This window comes from Ovis canadensis, chromosome 14 (assembly GCF_042477335.2).
Source record: "Ovis canadensis isolate MfBH-ARS-UI-01 breed Bighorn chromosome 14, ARS-UI_OviCan_v2, whole genome shotgun sequence".
NCBI lineage: Eukaryota > Metazoa > Chordata > Mammalia > Artiodactyla > Bovidae > Ovis > Ovis canadensis.
This window is the reverse complement of record NC_091258.1, coordinates 64,301,203-64,317,774: the sequence shown is the minus strand read 5'-3', so window position 1 is coordinate 64,317,774 and position 16,572 is coordinate 64,301,203. Positions and strand designations below refer to the sequence as shown.

General features: G+C 53.6%; 1 protein-coding gene across 7 annotated transcripts; it reads right to left on the bottom strand.

Moving 5' to 3' along the window:
* Window positions 1–571: 571 nt before the first annotated feature.
* Window positions 572–13,407, bottom strand: LOC138418935 (cell adhesion molecule CEACAM4-like). Of its 7 annotated transcripts, none has more exons than XM_069550949.1 (8): window positions 13,221–13,396; window positions 11,971–12,329; window positions 5,468–5,788; window positions 4,719–4,827; window positions 3,502–3,530; window positions 3,152–3,183; window positions 2,506–2,547; window positions 572–1,300 (listed from the first exon to the last, which is right to left on the bottom strand). In XM_069550949.1, exons 3-8 carry the CDS (start codon window positions 5,484–5,486, stop codon window positions 1,295–1,297), a joined length of 237 nt encoding a protein of 78 aa, XP_069407050.1. In that variant the 5' UTR covers window positions 5,487–5,788; window positions 11,971–12,329; window positions 13,221–13,396; the 3' UTR covers window positions 572–1,294. The 7 variants fall into 7 exon arrangements, 6 of the variants coding, with proteins under 6 accessions (XP_069407050.1, XP_069407049.1, XP_069407046.1 ...); XM_069550948.1 differs by having other exon boundaries at window positions 5,468–5,785; XM_069550945.1 differs by lacking the exon at window positions 572–1,300 and adding an exon at window positions 1,892–2,268.
* Between the last annotated feature and the right edge of the window lie 3,165 nt (window positions 13,408–16,572).

Sequence of the window (16,572 nt, the reverse complement as noted above, 5' to 3'; positions counted from 1 at the left end):
TTCACTTCACAGGAAAGAAGAGGTGGGGAGAGCTGCAGGGAGTGTGGACTGGCCTTGATCTCAGGGCTCAGGGCTAGTGAGGTTGCTGTGGACGTCCTGGCAGGACTTGACCCCACATCATCAAGACAAAGTCCAAGCTGCCCAGAGCAAAAGGCAGTGAGGGAAGATGATGAAACCAGCCTTGAGAGGAGTGGTAGGCAGAGCTCAGAACCCTAAGAGATGTCCACAACCTCAAGCCCACAATCCGAGAAATGTGCCCCATGATGAAGGAAACCTACAGATGAAATCCAGATCACATGACTGGGAGATTATGGTGGGGAATGTTCGGGCTGAGTGCAATACTTTCACAATATTCCTTATAAATGAAAGAGGAAGGCAGGAGAGGCAGAGCCAGAGGAGGTGGGATGATGGAAAGAGAGCTGCGGGAGCTTTAAGAGTTCCACTGCTGGCTTTGAAGATGGAGGAAGGGGCCACAAAACCAGGAAAGCAGGCAGCCTCTCACAGCTTGGAAAGGCAAGCAATGAACCGTCTGTAGAATCCAGAAAGAACGGGGTCATATTGACACCTTGACTTGGGTAGATTTGTGCCAGTAAATTTGTGGTCATTTGCTACAGAACAATAAGGAACATCAAGAGGTGTCACCTTGTCTCATCCAAGGCTGTGTGCAGGGGGATGAGGAGTAATGTAGACCTCAGTCATGACCGGAAGTTTGCAGGTGGTCTCTTCTGCTTCACGTCTCATCTCAGCACACACGACACTGGCCACTGGCTGAGCACGCCCGTCTTCTGTGGGCTCTGTGCCCTGTGCACACGCCTGCTATATGTGTGTGAGTGTGGCACCTATCCCAGTGGGCCTATGTAAGAGCAGCACCTACCACAGGGGCCTCAGGGAGAGACTGAGAACTGCTAGCCCAAGTGTGTGGTGGGGGCTGCAGGTGAGATCCGGGTGGGGAGGCCCTCGGGACACTTTTGAGGAAGGGACAGGTGGGCCCTTTGCCGTGGTAGCCAGGTTGAGTTTTAGGTAGAGGCTCGTGTATGTCTGTGTGTGTGTGTGTGTGTGTGTGGTGGGGGAAGACTCACAATTCACACTGGAGAGCAAAGTGGAAACCAGCAGGAAGTGGAGAGAGGTCACAGGAAGTTCCCGGGAGGACCTTGCTCAGAGCATGGCTTCTCGGTCCCTCTTACTTTGGTGACTCTGATTGCTCCTCTGTCCCCCCGAGAGGGAATGGTGTCCTCAGGGCCTAGGCCCTTAGGGAAGCAACAGAAACCCATGGAGAGAGAAGGCATTCTGGATCCTAGATCTGGGGACAGACAAAAGTTCCTGTGCCATCGCTCACTCAAGCAAACTCCAGGGGATAGTGAAGGACAGGGAAGCCCGGCGTGCTGCAATCCACGGGGTCCCAAATACTCAGACACAACTTAGCAACTGAACAACAAAAATTCATGGAGGCAGCACCAGTTGGGGCCAGCAGGGCCTGGACAGGAGGGCCAGAGGGCTCAGGACACCAAGAGGCTGCAATGGGGCCTCACCCATAATAGCTGTCTCACCTGCGCCTTGTCCTTCCTGACTCGAGGTCTACTGGGTCTCAGATGGTCCCATATTCTGTGCTCCAGAGACCCCACGCCAGGTGAGCAGGCACTGGGAGGTGCCTGGGACCCCAGGGCAGTGTGAGAACTGCCGATGCCCACGTGGCTGTGAAGAGTCTGGTGACCCTCCTTTCCTCTTAGCATGCCCCCTCCCTCCATTCTCACAATCTTCCCCTTCCTTTCCCCCAGGGAATAGATGGGGAGGTCAGGTAACTAGAGCTAATGCGTTCCCTGAGGAACCATGGAGAGGCCAGAACAGAGATTCAGGTGAATTTTTTTGCTGGACAGGACACAAGGGCAGTACATTTTCCAGCCAGAAGGAAAGTGCTCTTTATTCAGATCTCTCTGGTGGTCCACAGTGGGTCACAGGCCCAGTCACTTGCCCTATTGAAACCTCCCCCAACTGCGGGAATCACAGCCTGAGTTCTGGTCCACCCAGGGTTCAGGGCAGCCTGTCAGGGTCTCCAGGAATTGACCCTGAGCCTGGGCCCAGGCTCCTGAATAGCCTCAGGTCCCAGAGCTGGTTCTCTGCCTCAGGCTCTTCCTCTTGACCTCACTCGGGTCTTGGGTCTCAGGTAAGCTCTTTCCCACAGTCTATTAAGGAGACGTGTCTGGAGGAACTAAGATCCAGATCTGCATGGCTGTTATCACAGTAAATGTCTGTGTCGGGGCGTAGTAATTCCTGCAAAAGAAAACCGATGCCTCCAAGCTCATGTAACCTTCTCAGATGACTTCCCAGGGACTTCCCAGCCCTGGGTCACCCAGGGTCTGTTTGCGTCGGAGGTTTTTGGTCCAGACCCACCTCCCCTTCACCCCCTTTACATCTTTCCTGCTATTCCTTGGACCTTCAAACACAGCCTGGGGGCATTTCCTTTGCCCCTTGGGCTTATGGGACCAGAACTTGGATCCCCACACTCACCTGGTAGATGGGAGCTGGTGGCCTGGCATCACGTAGGGAGGCCTGGGCATGGAGGAAGCAGGCATCAGAGGAGAGGGAAGGAGAGTCATTTCTCCCGAGCAGCCATCTCCAAGCCTGCAGCCCCCACCCCAATCCTGTCTGGGCTGTTTCCCACCCTTGTTAGCTGGCTCCCCTGACTGATGATCCAGTGCCCACTCTCCTCCTGGCTCGACTCCAAGGTTCTCCTGAGGTCAAGTCAGGAGACCAGGGCAGCACCAGGATAAGGTGGTGGGTGGTCATGTTCCTGAAGTGGATCCAGCTCCCAGCTTGGTGGGACTTGCCACGTCCTAACTACTCTTACCAGCCTCCCTGGTGGGTCAGAAGGCAAAGAATCTGCCTGCAATGCAGGAGACCCAGGCTCGATCCCTGGGTCAGGGAGATCCCCTGGAGAAGGCAATGGTAACCCAATCCAGTATTCTTGCCTGGAGAAATCCATGGACAGAGAAGACTGTCAGGCTACAGTCCCTGGGGTCTCATTAGTCGGACACGACTGAGTGACTTTCAACTACCCTCGAGTGAAAGGGGTCTGCACAGTGCGTCAGGGTTGGACAGTCCCCCTGCCCTGAGCCTGTGAAGCGGGGACGCTGGGGAGAAAGGATGTACTCACCTGGGACACAGAGATGCCAGAGGGACCACATCCTGGGAGGAGACAGGAGTTAGCACCGAGCATGTCAGGAAGCTTAGCCCATTCTCCTAGGAGAGGCTGAGAATCTACCTTCCAGAGAACCATGGGAGAAAGAGCCCCACCAAGGGAGAGACACTGGCAATTTCAGGCCCCAGTGAGGGCGAGGGAGCCTCCCAGGATTATAAGCCACAGGACAAGCAGACTAGCCAGTCGGGGTCCCCTGTACTGAAGCCCCGGAGAAAGGGCCAGAGCCCCTGGGGGAGGCAGGCAGGAACAGACACGGCAGGTCCTGCCTGGGGCTCCCCACTGTCCTGGGCTGAACAGACACTCACCTGAGGTGGACGCTAGGGGCCGCTTCCCTCTGTTGTGCAGGCAGCCGGGGGTAGGAAAGAAAAACAGGCTTATTTGTAAGGAATGTAGAGAAAGGTCAAGGCTTTGGTGTTAGAACATGGGACAGGAGGATCCCCATGTCCAAGCAGGGGCTGGACACCTCCTTTCTCCACCAAGGCTTCTTAGAGGGGAGGGCCCAGCAAGGAAGCTGAGGAAAGTCTTTAAGAAGCTGTATCTGCCCTGAGTCCAGAGGGGCAGGACCATAGGCTAATAGGGTTCAGAAGAAAGTGGCCACCGAAGGGACCAGGGCTCTGGGAAAGGCATCCATCCATCCAGAGCTTTGTCTGAGTGGATGCATCATGCTTATGGAGAGAGCAGGGCCAGTGCGTGGGGAGGAAAGGGAAGCCAGCGACTCTGGGGTCTCACTGAGGGCAGTGTCGCTGCTGTGGCCCCCTGCCCTCACCTGGGAGCTGCTGAAATGTGACAGCGGCCTTGTCCTCTGTCTCCATCACCTGGACCTGAAGTGTAAAGACATCCCACCACCCGCTGACCCAGCACGATGTTCTGTCTCATGATCCAGGGCTGTTGTTAATGCATCTGCCAGCTGGGGGCATTTGACCCCACCTGGCCTGTCCAGACTTCCACTCTCTGGCCAAGCATGACCTTGGTCAGGATGCCCCTCAGATCCTGGCCCTGTGACTGCCCCTCATAGAGTACCTGGATTTGAATATACAGGAAGACATGTCTTTTCTCTGAGTACTTACTACCTCCAGCCTACATATAGGGAACTAGGACATGGAGGGGTCTTAGTTGTTTTAACTGATAGATGAGGCTTCCCTGGTGGCTCAGAGGTAAAGAATCTGCCTGCCAATGCAGGAGACGCAGGTTCAATCCCTGGGCCAGGAAGATTCCCTGGAGAAGGAAATGGCAACCCACTCCAGTATTCCTGCCTGGAAATTCCATGGACAGAGGAGTCCATGGAGTGGTAAAGGAGATGGACACAACTTCGCAACTAAATAACAAAATAAATGAGGATGGTGTTAAGGAAGCTCCCACAGGTCAATACCAGGTGAGGCAGGAACTGAGGGACGAGAGAAAGTATCCGTGGGGAAGTGGGGAGGTCCTGGAGATCCAGGCCGGAAATTGGAGGATGGGGTGTCCCTCCTCTAGGACTAGGGTCAACCTGGGGCAGGAGCAGCATCTGGGAATGCCACTGTACCTGTGAAAGAAAATGAAATATCCCAGGACAGCCAGCAGCATCAGCACAAGGACCCCAATCACGATGCCAGTAATGGCCCCAACACCGAGGGCTTGGCCGTTTTCTTGCCCTGAAAGCAGAAGAGAAAGAGCAAGGGAAAATGGGGTCTGAGTTCACTGGAGGGAACACCAAGAGGAGTCTTATAGAGAGAGGGCCTGGTTAGGAGGAGGAAATGCTCTGAGCCCTGTGTGGTTGTCTGTGTTTTCATCACGGTGTCTTCCCAACTCTCTCACCGCACGTGGTTGCATCATTTTACTCTCTATCAGATTGAAACCCTGGACTTGCTCTAACTCTCCATTCTCTCACTATAGCCATTTCCATGTCCTGTACATTTTCCTTTGAAGGACTCTTTTCTTCTCACACTATGACCCCGCCCTCTGATTTTTTGTTTCCATCACAATTGTAGGCCTTAGAGGGCAGGTCCTCTCCAGTCCACTAACACTGATTCATAGTAATCATATTAGTGAACTGTTTCCAGGTCCTCCTGTGGGACTGGCACAGGGGGAAATCCTTTACACCCATGGTTTTCTGATCTTTCCATCCCCACGAGGGAGGGGTTGTCCTCCCCACTGTGCATACATAGATTTGAGACTCACAGTTCTTCAGTAAAGGATTGGAAGCCACAGAACTAGGACCAGCTGAAACAAAGATGGAACCAAGTTGTCTGACTCTACAGCCCAAACCCACAGCGTTGAAAACCAAAATATCACCTGTGACCGTTTCTTGCATGCTGACTCTGTGTAGGTAAGAATTTTACCTACAGGAAGAATTTTAATCTCATTCACTTCCTAGTGAACATCCTCACAGCAACCTTAAGATCCAGCTCTTCTTCTCCAGTTTTACAGAAGGGGAAACGGAGGCAGAAGATCCAGTGCCTTGCCTGCTGCTGCTGCTGCTGCTGCTGCTGCTACTGCTGCTAAGTCGCTTCAGTCATGTCCGACTCTGTGGGACCTCATAGACGGCAGCCCACCAGGCTCCACCGTCCCTGGGATTCTCCAGGCAAGAACACTGGAGTGGGTTGCCATTTCCTTCTCCAATGCATGAAAGTGAAAAGTGAAAGTGAAGTCGCTCAGTCATGCCGACTCTGTGCGACCCCTACAGTCAAACAATTCTCACACACAATAACCAAACTATGACAAAATTAGCTAAGTTTTGCATAATTAATTAAACACATTGTTCTACAGCCTCCGAAAGGAGACTACCCACGTCCTCATTATTTGCATTCATTACGCACCCACTTCCAGGGAAATTACAAGGGATGGCGTAAAGGTGTTGAAGGTCACTCTAGCGCTCAGCTGGGGAGGTGGGGTCTCATCTGCAGACTCTGACTGGGAGGAGACCCTACACTGATGGGACCCTGCATCCTCCGTCCTGACACTGTTGCTTGTCTGGGACAGCATCGCCTTCTCAGTGAGCCGTAAACTCTGCTCATTGATTCACTGACCATTGGAGGCATGTCCCCATATCACTTGGCCTGTTTGCACCCAGATTGGAAGGCTCATGGGATTTCTAAGAGGGAGGGATTGACTACCAAAGAGCACCACCTTTGTCTGTGGTTCCAGATCATTTGGACTGGCCCCTCTGTCCATGGAATTCTCCAGGCAAGAACACTGGAGTGGATTGCCATTTCCTCCTCCAGGGGATCTTCCTGACCCCCAGGGATCAAACCTGCATCTCAGTCTCCTGCATTAGCATTGGCAGGCAGATTCTTTACCACCAGCTCCACATGAGAAGCCCCTAGAGAGGGAAGAGAGTACGTCCAACTTGAGGAGAAGTCCAGTTCCTTGATTGATGCCATCTGAGAGCTCTGTGGGATGAGCCTTCCTTCTCAGGGTCCAAAACTAGCCTCCTCTCTGCTGTGGTTTCTGCTCCTAATATGCTTGTCTGAGATTGACCCAGGAGCTACAGAATCAGTGTCCATGTCTAAAGCACCGGAGTCCAGAGTGTGAGGAGATGGTTGGCTCCATATTGGGGAGGTCTGAGGAGAACCTGCTTCTCAAGAAAGATGTGTTCGTCCTCATTTCTAAAGTATTTAAACAGGGTTGAAGAAAATCTGGAACTGAAGTATAAGAAGTGAAAACAATAACTGAGAAGGGTGATTCCTCAGCACGTTTGAGCAGGTAGAAGAAAGCATCAGTGAACATGAGCATAGGAAAAAAAAGAAGCTATTCAGACTGGGGAGTAGAAAGGGGGAAAAAAATGGCATATAGTGTCTCCAGGCAAAGTATTATGCAGAACTCCATCAAGTGGACAAACATGTGCAGTATGGCAGTTCTTGAAGTAGAAGAGAGAGGAAAAAGCAATGAAAAAAAAAATTAATGGTTTAAAACTTCCGGAACTAGATGAGATCACATACTACAGATGGTTAAGGAACTCCAAAGATATAGACATTGTGACACAAGAGTCAAATTGTTGATAGACCGAGGGAAAGAGGAAGTGAAAAACGCAGCAAGAGAGAAGTGACTTAGCATGTACAGTGCAGTTTCAACAAGGCGAAAGCGAATTCCACATCAGAAGGTATTGGGATGACCGACTGAAGTCCTAAAAGGAAGACTGTCAACCAGGAAAGCAATGCACAGAGAAACTCCTTCAGTGAAGCTCCAATTAGGACTTTCCCAGAAAAACAACAGGTGAGGGAGCTTACTCCTTGGAGACACGGCATATATGAAGTGTGAAAGGAATCCTTTAATGACCGAAGAAGCATTACACGGTAACTCAGAGCCACAGGCATACACAGAGAAGAGTGGTCAAAAGGACACAATAGGCAGCTATCTTATTTCAGCCGGTATTATTGTCTTCTATGTAATCGCTTGTTTTTGTTTTTTATTCAAAGGCATTACATAAAACAATATTTATAAATCTATATAGCGGGCATATATTGTACGAGGATGGCTGAAATGCATGACAATAAGTGTGTAATACGGAGGGGATGGAGATGCATCCGAGCGCCTTGTCTCTATTCCACATCATAGAATCTAGTTGGTGTTTCAACTCGATAGTTGTATCTTTAAGCTATAACTGTCATCTTCAAGTCAGGCACTAAAAAAGACTGAAATACATTGGGGAGGGGAACACTAGAATCAAAAAAACACATATGAAAGGAAATGACCTAAACAGGAAAGAGGAAGCAACAGAGCAATTAATGAATAAACATGTAGGACAAATAACAAATGGCGAGATGGCAGAAGCTCTTTCTTCTCAGGAAGTATCTGACTCATAGATAGCCTCAACCTTCAAATCAAAGGCAGAGGTTGACAGAATGGATTAAAATTATGACCCATCTCTATAGTCTCTTCAAGAGACTCACTTTAGATACAAAGACATAGAAGGTTGAAGTAAGGTTGGAGAAAGATATTCTATGCAAATAATAATAAAAGGAGAATTGTGGTGGCTGTATGAGTGTCTAATATAATAATTTCTAAATCAAAAAAGCCTGCAAGAGACATTAGGACCTTGCATATCAAGAAAAGTTTCCATTCACTAAGGAAATCGAACAATTATAAGCATCATGCACCTAACACCACCAGATTTGTGAATCAAAATGGACAGCATCGAGGGGAGAAATAGCTCGGTCACAACAGTGACACGACAACACCCAGCTTCCAATGATGGATGCGGCAGTCAGAGGGAATTTCAGTGAGAAACTAGAGGCCGTGAGAGCACTGTAAACCAGAGACCTAACCGACCAACAGACAACACACAATCCTAGGCGTTAATGTTGCACAAATTACAGTCCTCAAGGCCCTCATCTCACCACACACGACCACCGCCCATCCTGGGGAGAAATGGTGTCACTTCCACTGTAGAGATGACGGCGCAACTAAGAAAGACAGGGGGAGGGACGTGGAGTCGAGTGTGCCGGCAAGCCCGCAGTCACAGCAGTGCCAGCTAACATACTGACACTTCCTGCCTGAACACAGCTGCTGTGATCCCACCTTCACTGCGTGCGTATTCACACAGCTCTATAGAGTGCATACCAAACACCACGGTACACATAAGGAAAAGGCGGTTTAGCCTTTCTGACCCACCGGGGCTTCCCAGGAGGCACTAGTGGTAAAGATGTCACCTGCTAATCAGGAGACATAAGAGACACCCAGTCCCCAGATGGGGAAGATCCCCTGGAGGAGGTCACGGCAACCCCTGCAGTGGAAGGTGGAGTCTTCACCGCTGGGCTGCCCAGGAAGTCCCAGCGACTGATTTTAGTGCTGCTTCCAGCAGTCTTGGCAACGAGGCTTCACAGCAGAGGGCCAGGAGAACTCAGGGGGTGAGGAGGGGAGAGACAGCACACGTTCCAATTGCTTGAAGTGGAGGAAATGAGATGATAGGCTAATCGTTGGTGGAATTAATAAAGGAAGGTTATCCAGGTTAAAATGGGCTTTCCTGGTGGCCTATACGGGAAGAGCGCCTGCAGTGCCGTAGACATGGGTTCCATCCTTGGGTCAGGATGATCCCCTGGAGTAGCGAATGGCACCCCACTCCAGGACTCTTGCCTGGGAAATCCGATGGACAGAGTAGCCTAGTGAGCTCAAGTCCGTGGTGTCACAAAGAGTCGGACACCACTGAACGATTAAGACAGGAGGCGATGATGGCCACTCACAGGTCACATGCAGCCTGAGGGGGTCGCTTCTGTTGGAGTTGCCCCTGTTGGAGGCCTCACACTGATAATCCCCGGCATCCTCTCTACTGACGGGGTCTATGGTGAGGGTGCTGTTGTCTGAGGACAGTGTCATCCTCTCTGCGAGGAGGAGACTCTGGCCTTTGAAGAACCAGCGTATGGAGACCCCAGTCTCATCTGCGAGGCAGGTCAGGATCACGGGGCCTTCATGTTCTGTGACTGTGGTGTTGCTGGCTTGGAGGGAGGGCTTTGCCAGTGGGGTTGCGTAGAGAGAGAGGGGTGACTACTGAGAGTGGGTGAGGGGGCCTGGGACTTGCTCCCTCCGCAGTCTCGGGGCCCAGTGACCTCTGTAAAGGTGACTGTGAGGAAGGCCCTGGGTCTTTGTTCAGGTGACAACAGGAAAGAGACAATCGCACATCTCCTCTGACCCCCAGATCACGCCATGGGGACCCTTGCCCTGTTGCTGGGACAACACTCTAGTACTGGACAGCTCTGTGCTATCAGCCCTGGGTACCTTGGTTTCCTGACTGTGGTGCTATCCAGGCCAGACAGGGAGTGCAGGACCTGAGAGTACATGTTGTGATTGGGGATAGAGAGCCTGGGCGCATTGCCGGGGCCTCACACTGACAGGCCGGGAGCGCTGTGTGGCTGGGTGAGAGGCTGTGTGGCAGGAGAGCTTGAGGTTCCCCTCTGGATGGTCAGAGGAGTCTGAGGGGGACGTGGTGGGGTGTCCGGACCATTTGGAGCAAAGAGCAGAAAGCCACACGTGGTGCAATCAGACGGAAGGGAAGTTCCTGGTCTGTAATGGGGCCCTGGGTCCTTTATGCTCACTCATTGTGAGTCTGACGTTAATTCATTTGTCCCATCATATTCTGGTGATTCTCAGCACCAACACAGAGCAGCCCATCCCCTCCCTGGCTTCATTCAAGGTGGACCTGCCTGGACTTGCCTGGGACAGGAAGTCATGGCCAGTCTGGGTGTCCAGGGGTGATGGCCCATGTACTCGGACCTGAGAGGGATGGGTGTGGCCCGGTCTCAGGCACTGTAGATTCAGCCAGTCAGCCTGGACCACACAAAAACAGAGGGCATCCAGGGTGAATGGGTCACTGCGGCTGACACTCGCTGGGTTCCGGGCTTCACACACATAGGGTCCTGTGTCATTCCTTGTCACGTGGACTATAGTGACAGTCTTATTGTCCTCGGACAGTTCCAGCCTGGTGCTCTTGGGGAGGCTCTGACTGTTGATCGACCACATGTAGGAGGTGTTCTGAGTCTCAGCTCCACATGTTAACACCACAGTGTCCTCGTGCTCCCAGGGTTGGAGTTGCTGCTGGTGATGATGGGTGTGGGTAGCACCGCAGTGGAAATAACAGAGAGTACACACCCCTGAGTTTCCCTGGTTGGTCAGACAGTAAAGAATCTGCCTGCCAGTGCAGGAGACCTGGGTTCAATCCCTGGGTCAGGAAGATCCCCTGGAGAAGGGAACTGCCACCCAGTCAATACTCTTGCCTGGAGAATTCCATGGACAGAGAAGCCTGGTGGGCTACATACAGCCCATGGGGTAGGAAAGAGTAGGACACGACTGAACGACTAACACTCTCACTTTCTTTATACCTTTAGCCCCTCTAACAGCATCTTTCAACAAAATTGGCATCCTTCACCTCTCAGCCAGACAGTCTTTGAAGGCATGCTTGTATATGGCAAGATGAATGCATGGGGACATGAGCTCAGAGTGTGAGGCCACCTGCTCTATGTCTGGGACAAGCACAGGCTTCCTCGGGGGTCGATTGTGCAGCAGCGTTTAGTGGTGGACAGACCTGGGTGGGACTCAGAGACCACCTGGCATCTATCCTGGTTTCATCAACCAGCCTCGGGAGAGAGCTCCCTGGGTGGCACCCTGGGGTCGAGGAGCTGCCAGGAGTGTCTTCCTTCCTCTGTTCCTCTCCGGGGGTGCTGAGATTTCTCTGGTGTCTCCAAGTCCCCCAGGGCATTTGGTTGATTCCTGGGGACCTTGTACCTGTGTGCTCTCCATGCCAAGTCTCAGGAGTAGGACCAGGCTGTGCCCCTGCACGAATGTGGCTCTCGGGGCTGAGCCCTGGCTGGTGACCAGCTTGGGAGCCTCGGGATTTGGCACAGGCTTCCCGGTGTCACTGGAGGCAGAAGCCCTGGGACAGGGTCTAGGAGGGGCTTCCTGGGGCTGAGCTTCTCTGTGAGGATCCCTGGGGCCCTCAGGCCAGGGTCTTCCCTGAGTCCTGCAGGGTCTTCCTCAGGGTCCTGGTCACGGAGAGGGGCCAGGGGGCTGGACTGAGAGTGCTATCCCTCTGCTGAGTCCCTCCATCAGCCCATCCTTCTCTCTGCACAGTGTCTGCAGGGCCTGGAAGCCCTTCCTGGAAGCATTTCTGACACTATGGAGTTTGTCTCCACAGGGTGGGTCCTGCACTGAATGTTCAAACCGCCAAATTGCCACACAGGAAATGACGCAGAGGGGGATGGGGGCAACTTCTGGGGCTGTCAGTCCTGTGTGAACAGAATTCAACCTCCCCCCCGCCCCCCGCCCCCGCCTGCCAAACACACTGAGGTCAGAGAGGAAGCACTCACGGTATAGATGGAGGTGTCCAACCTGTCTTTCTGTCTGTGAATCACTCTTTTTAATGAGCAGGGTGTAGGGTCCTGTGTCTTTCTGGGTGACGTTTTGGATCAGCAGGGTTCCGTTGGGGTGAAGTGTCTCCCGTCCGCTGTATGCAGGCCCTTTAGTAGTGTCATTAGTGTCTACACAATATAATGTAATTAGCTGGTTGCGCCCTACCGTTTCTCCTCTGTGCCAGGCATAGCCTAGAGGATTCTTTGTCACGTTGTGGGCAAGTAGAAGAACATCCGACCCTTCTGCAGCAGGGGGGGCACCGTTTCAACAGTGAGCTGGGTAGCGGTGGGCGGGGTCCAGAAAGTTAAGAGTGAGACTAGGAGGGAAGAGAGAGAAATCGGTTACTATTGTGACCTGCGTGGGGGATGGGAAAATGGTGCCCTGGGTCCTGAGCTGGTCTCTTCATCCCTCAGCCTTAGTGTGGGTGTGTGTGCATGTATGTGCGTGTGTGGTCAAGGTCAGCAGCATGACCCCCGTCACTTCAGCCCCTCTGGCCTCGGTTTTCCCTCTGCTTCCCCAGCTGTCCCTGGCTCACCCCTTCGCTGCCCTCACACGCCTGCTCACACTCAGGGCCTCTTCGGAGATGCCCCTCCCCCCGACCAGCTGCTGTAAAGGCCCTGTGTGCTCACTGCTGACCCTTCCCCGCTCCGGTTCCTGCGTGACGCCTGGAGCACCTGCCAGCACACTCTCCATCTCTCTGCTTGTGTGTCTTCCTCCCCACAGAGCACGGGCTCCATGAAGGCAGGGGCTTGTCTGATCCTGCTTGAAACCCAGGGCCTGGACCAGGCTCCAGACATTAGTACCTGGGGATGAAGGAAGGAGAGTTCCCAGGAATTCCACAGCCTGGTTTTATTTGTCAATTTCTAAGGGTGCCGCGTAAGGACAGTGTTTACTGTCCCAGTTATGTCTTTTTCTGTAGTGACACCCAGATAGAAATAATTATTATCATCATCAGTCTTCAACAGTTACTGCTCAGTGAAGAATTACACATAAAACCTACAGCAGTTGAGTCCTCCCGCCCCTCACCAGCTCTAGCTCATGCAGAGTCCCCTGTGGCTGAGCCCCCTCCCTCCCCTGTCCGCTGTCCTGTGCCCTCAGGTCCGAAAAGAAGACCCCTGTCCCCTCTCAGAGCCCCGTCTCCCCCAGGGACCAGCCAGGCTCTCTTTTTCCAGTCTCCGCCTCCTCCCTGAAAACTGTCCCCTCTCACCTGCCAGCAGGAGCCTGCTCCAGGGCACATGCCGCCTCCTTGCAGGGCCTGACGGGGGCTCCATGGTGCCTGCTGTCTGCTGTGTCCCTAACTCTGTGAGGAGAACTTCCTCTCCAGAAATGCTCACAAGCCCTGCAGTCCTTGCATGAGCTCTGCTGTCCTTCCCCCTGTGTGCTGGGCCTGCCCTGGGGCAGGAGCACTTGGCTGGGTCACGTGGCCCTGGGGCGGGGTCTCTGCCCAGTCCCTCCCCTGCCTCCCCTCTCCTCCTTCCCTCCCTAGTGGCCCCCCTCCCCTTCCCCCTCTGTCTGTATTTCTATTCGCTGAACTCTGCTGAGTCCTCTGCCTTCTAGAGCAGTGATTCTCCACCTACACACACACACACACACACACCTACACACAAACCCCCTCACACCCCTCCTCACACATACCTACATCTCAGCTACACACAGACACCTAGATACACACACATCTACACACACACACATGCACATACACACACACACACCCTTGTCTGGAAAAGCACAACCTGGGCGTGTCCGGGTCTGGGGTCCCCACTGGTCTGGATCAGATGCACACTCAGCCTCCCCGACAGCCCTCCCTCATCCCCTCTGGCTTTTCCCTTCAGAGGAGGAGCCTGCGGGTGGGGGTGCATCAGGAACGCTTGTCACAGGGACGTCCTCCCCACGGTGCATGGGAATCACCTGTGGAGCTTCATGAAGACTGCGAACCCCCAGGTGACACCTTAGAAATGCTGTTTCAGCAGCCGCCAGGTGACACACTTGCCCAGCCTGGCTGAGACCCCAGAACAGCGGTTAGGCCTCCCCACCCACCCCAGTGCTGGCCTCTGCTGTGCTTTGGTCTGGGGTCTCTCAGCACAGTCACAGATCCAGGGGTTTCCAAATTTTGGGGGTAATTGTTCCTGTGACACAGAAACCCAGCTGGATGCCCAGGGTCTTCCTGTTGTTCTCAAATATCTGAGAAGATTGCAGATATTGGACCCGCCTGAAGGTCACACTGACTCTGGAGGAGAGAAAGGGGTCACGTGTGTGATGACTGGAGAGGGGACCTGATCTCTACCTTAGCTTGTCACCAGCCTGGCATCTGTTCTCAGGGACTGCTGCTGTTGCTGCTGCTAAGACACTTCAGTCGTGTCTGACTCTGTGCGACCCCATAGACAGCAGCCCAGCAGGATCCTCCCTCCCTGGGACTCTCCAGGCAAGAGTACTGGAGTGGGTTGCCATTTCCTTCTCCAATGCATGCATGCGTGCTAATTCTCTTCAGTTGTGTCCGACTCAGTGCGACCCTATGGGCAGCAGCGCACCAGGCTCCTCTGCCCACAGGATTCTCCAGGCAAGAATACTGAAGTGGGTTGCCATTGCCTTCTCCAGGAACAGAGACCTAGAACTGGGTGTCAGGAGGAGCTGCAGTTGGCAGGTAAGAAGGGAAAGCTTTCCTGTGTGTCCTGGGAAGAGAGGAACCTGGTGCTGAGGGTGGGCTGACTGTGGGCTCCCTGGTCCTCGGGTCAAGTTCTGGGAGACTCTCCCTCTGTGTGTCTGTTGCCTGAGCCTTGGTTCGGAAACTGTCCAGGAGCTCCTTGCCATTCCAGGGCCTCCTCTGTCAGCCTGGCTGATTTTTCTGTGGTCGCTGTGATCTCTCCCATGGGTGGTTGCAGGCAGGGATGGGAGCTGGCATGGGTGCTCATAGGCCCCTAGAAGGTTCGGCAGGGTAGTGTGGGCACCCAAGCGGGGCTCTGAGGGTCTGTTAGAGGAGGGGTCCCCTGGGGTCTAACGCCTAATGACCTGAGGTGAAGCTGATGTAATAATAATAGGTATAAGTGCACAGTAATTGTAACGCAATTGAATTATCCCAAAATCATCTCCACCACTCCGCAATTGTCTTCCATGAAGCCGGTCCCTGGTGCCCTTAAGGTTGGAGACCGCTGTTTAGAAGGAGGGGTGGAAATCAGGCTCCTTCTCTTCTTCCTTAGGCAAAACAAAGTTCACCTGTTAATTTCCTGTTAATTTTCTGTTTGGCTCAATGTTGCCCCCTGGAGGTCATGAACAGACCTGGGGACAATGTATCGGGCTGCACAGGGGTGCAAAGGCCAAAGGGTGTGAGCTGGCTCTGCGCCCTGGGCAGAGGTGGAGGCTGACCTCCAGACTAGAGGCTATCAGCCGGAGTTCAGGTCACTGTGGGTCCCCAGGCTTCCCGACCTCATCCCAGTGCAGGGTGAGCCCAGGGAGACGATGGGCATTGTTCAGTGGCAGGAGAAACATCCATCCAGGTGGACATGTGCTCAGGAGGAGCTCTCAGTCCCTGAGGCTTCAAAGCAAGGGCCGGCGGGGGGTCTCTGGGGCTTTGGGGAGAGGGTGGCGGCCTGTGGGCTGGACCCCAGAAGGCCCTGTCCTTCTCCACCTCCCGGCACTGGGCCTGCACCCTAGTTCTCTGTGTCCCCATCAGTGGTCTGCTCTCAGCCTCCCCACAGTGCCAGGACCTGGGGCAGCTCCACCCAGAGCCTCTGTCAGGGGAGGAGAGACCCCCATGGGACCCCAGTCCCCCTGAGATGGAGCAACTGCGGACGCTGGTTCCTCTGTTCCGGAAGTTCTCCTCGTTTCCCAGGACGCCTTAGGGGGAGGGCCTGAAATGTCTCCAGGGACCAGACCCAGGTGTCCCCACAGATGAGGGGCCTTGGGATGAGGAGCTGCTCCCCAATTCCTGAGTTCAGCTGGGGCTCCCCCCTCCCCGTGGCGACTCCCTTGGGATGGAGGATCGGGAGTCTGAGCCAGCTCAGCTCTCTGAGAGAAGGGGAAGAACTCAAGCTGCCAGCCCAGGCCCTCCAGGGAGACTAGAAGATTCTCCTGAGTAGAGTCGGGAGTGGGTGTGATTATCTGGGAATGAGCAGAGGTCTGACTCGTCACAGTTAAGAGGCCCCTGTCCTCACTCCTGACTCCAGGAGGAATAACCTCCCACCCTGGAGCAGCTGTGGGCTCTTGCAGGTCTCCCCCCAGTCTGAAGCCAGGGCCCCTGTGTCCACAGGGAATATTCTCTGACCGGTCGATGGCACACTGGGTGGGGGGTGGGGTGGTTTCTGTTATGTAGATTCCCTTATCTATATCAGTTCAGCTCAGTTCAGTTGCTCAGTCGTGTCCGACTCTTTGCAAGCCCATAAACCGCAGCCCGCCAGGTCTCCCTGTCCATCACCAACTCCCTGAGTTTACTCAAATGTCCATTGAGTTGGTGATGCTATCCAATCATTTCATCCTCTGTTGTCCCCTTCGCCTCCTGCCTTCAATCATTCCCAGCATTAGGGTCTTTTCCAATGAGTCAGCTCTCTGCATCAGGTGGCCAAAGT

Excerpts from the sequence above, each read along its gene's own strand:
- LOC138418935 (XM_069550945.1), bottom strand. Across the intron at positions 3,184-3,501 it reads GCCCCTAGCGTCCACCTCAG|GATGTGGTCCCTCTGGCATC; the intron begins GTGAGTGTCTGT and ends GTCTCCTCCCAG. Across the intron at positions 2,548-3,151 it reads CTGGCATCTCTGTGTCCCAG|GCCTCCCTACGTGATGCCAG; the intron begins GTGAGTACATCC and ends CTCCATGCCCAG.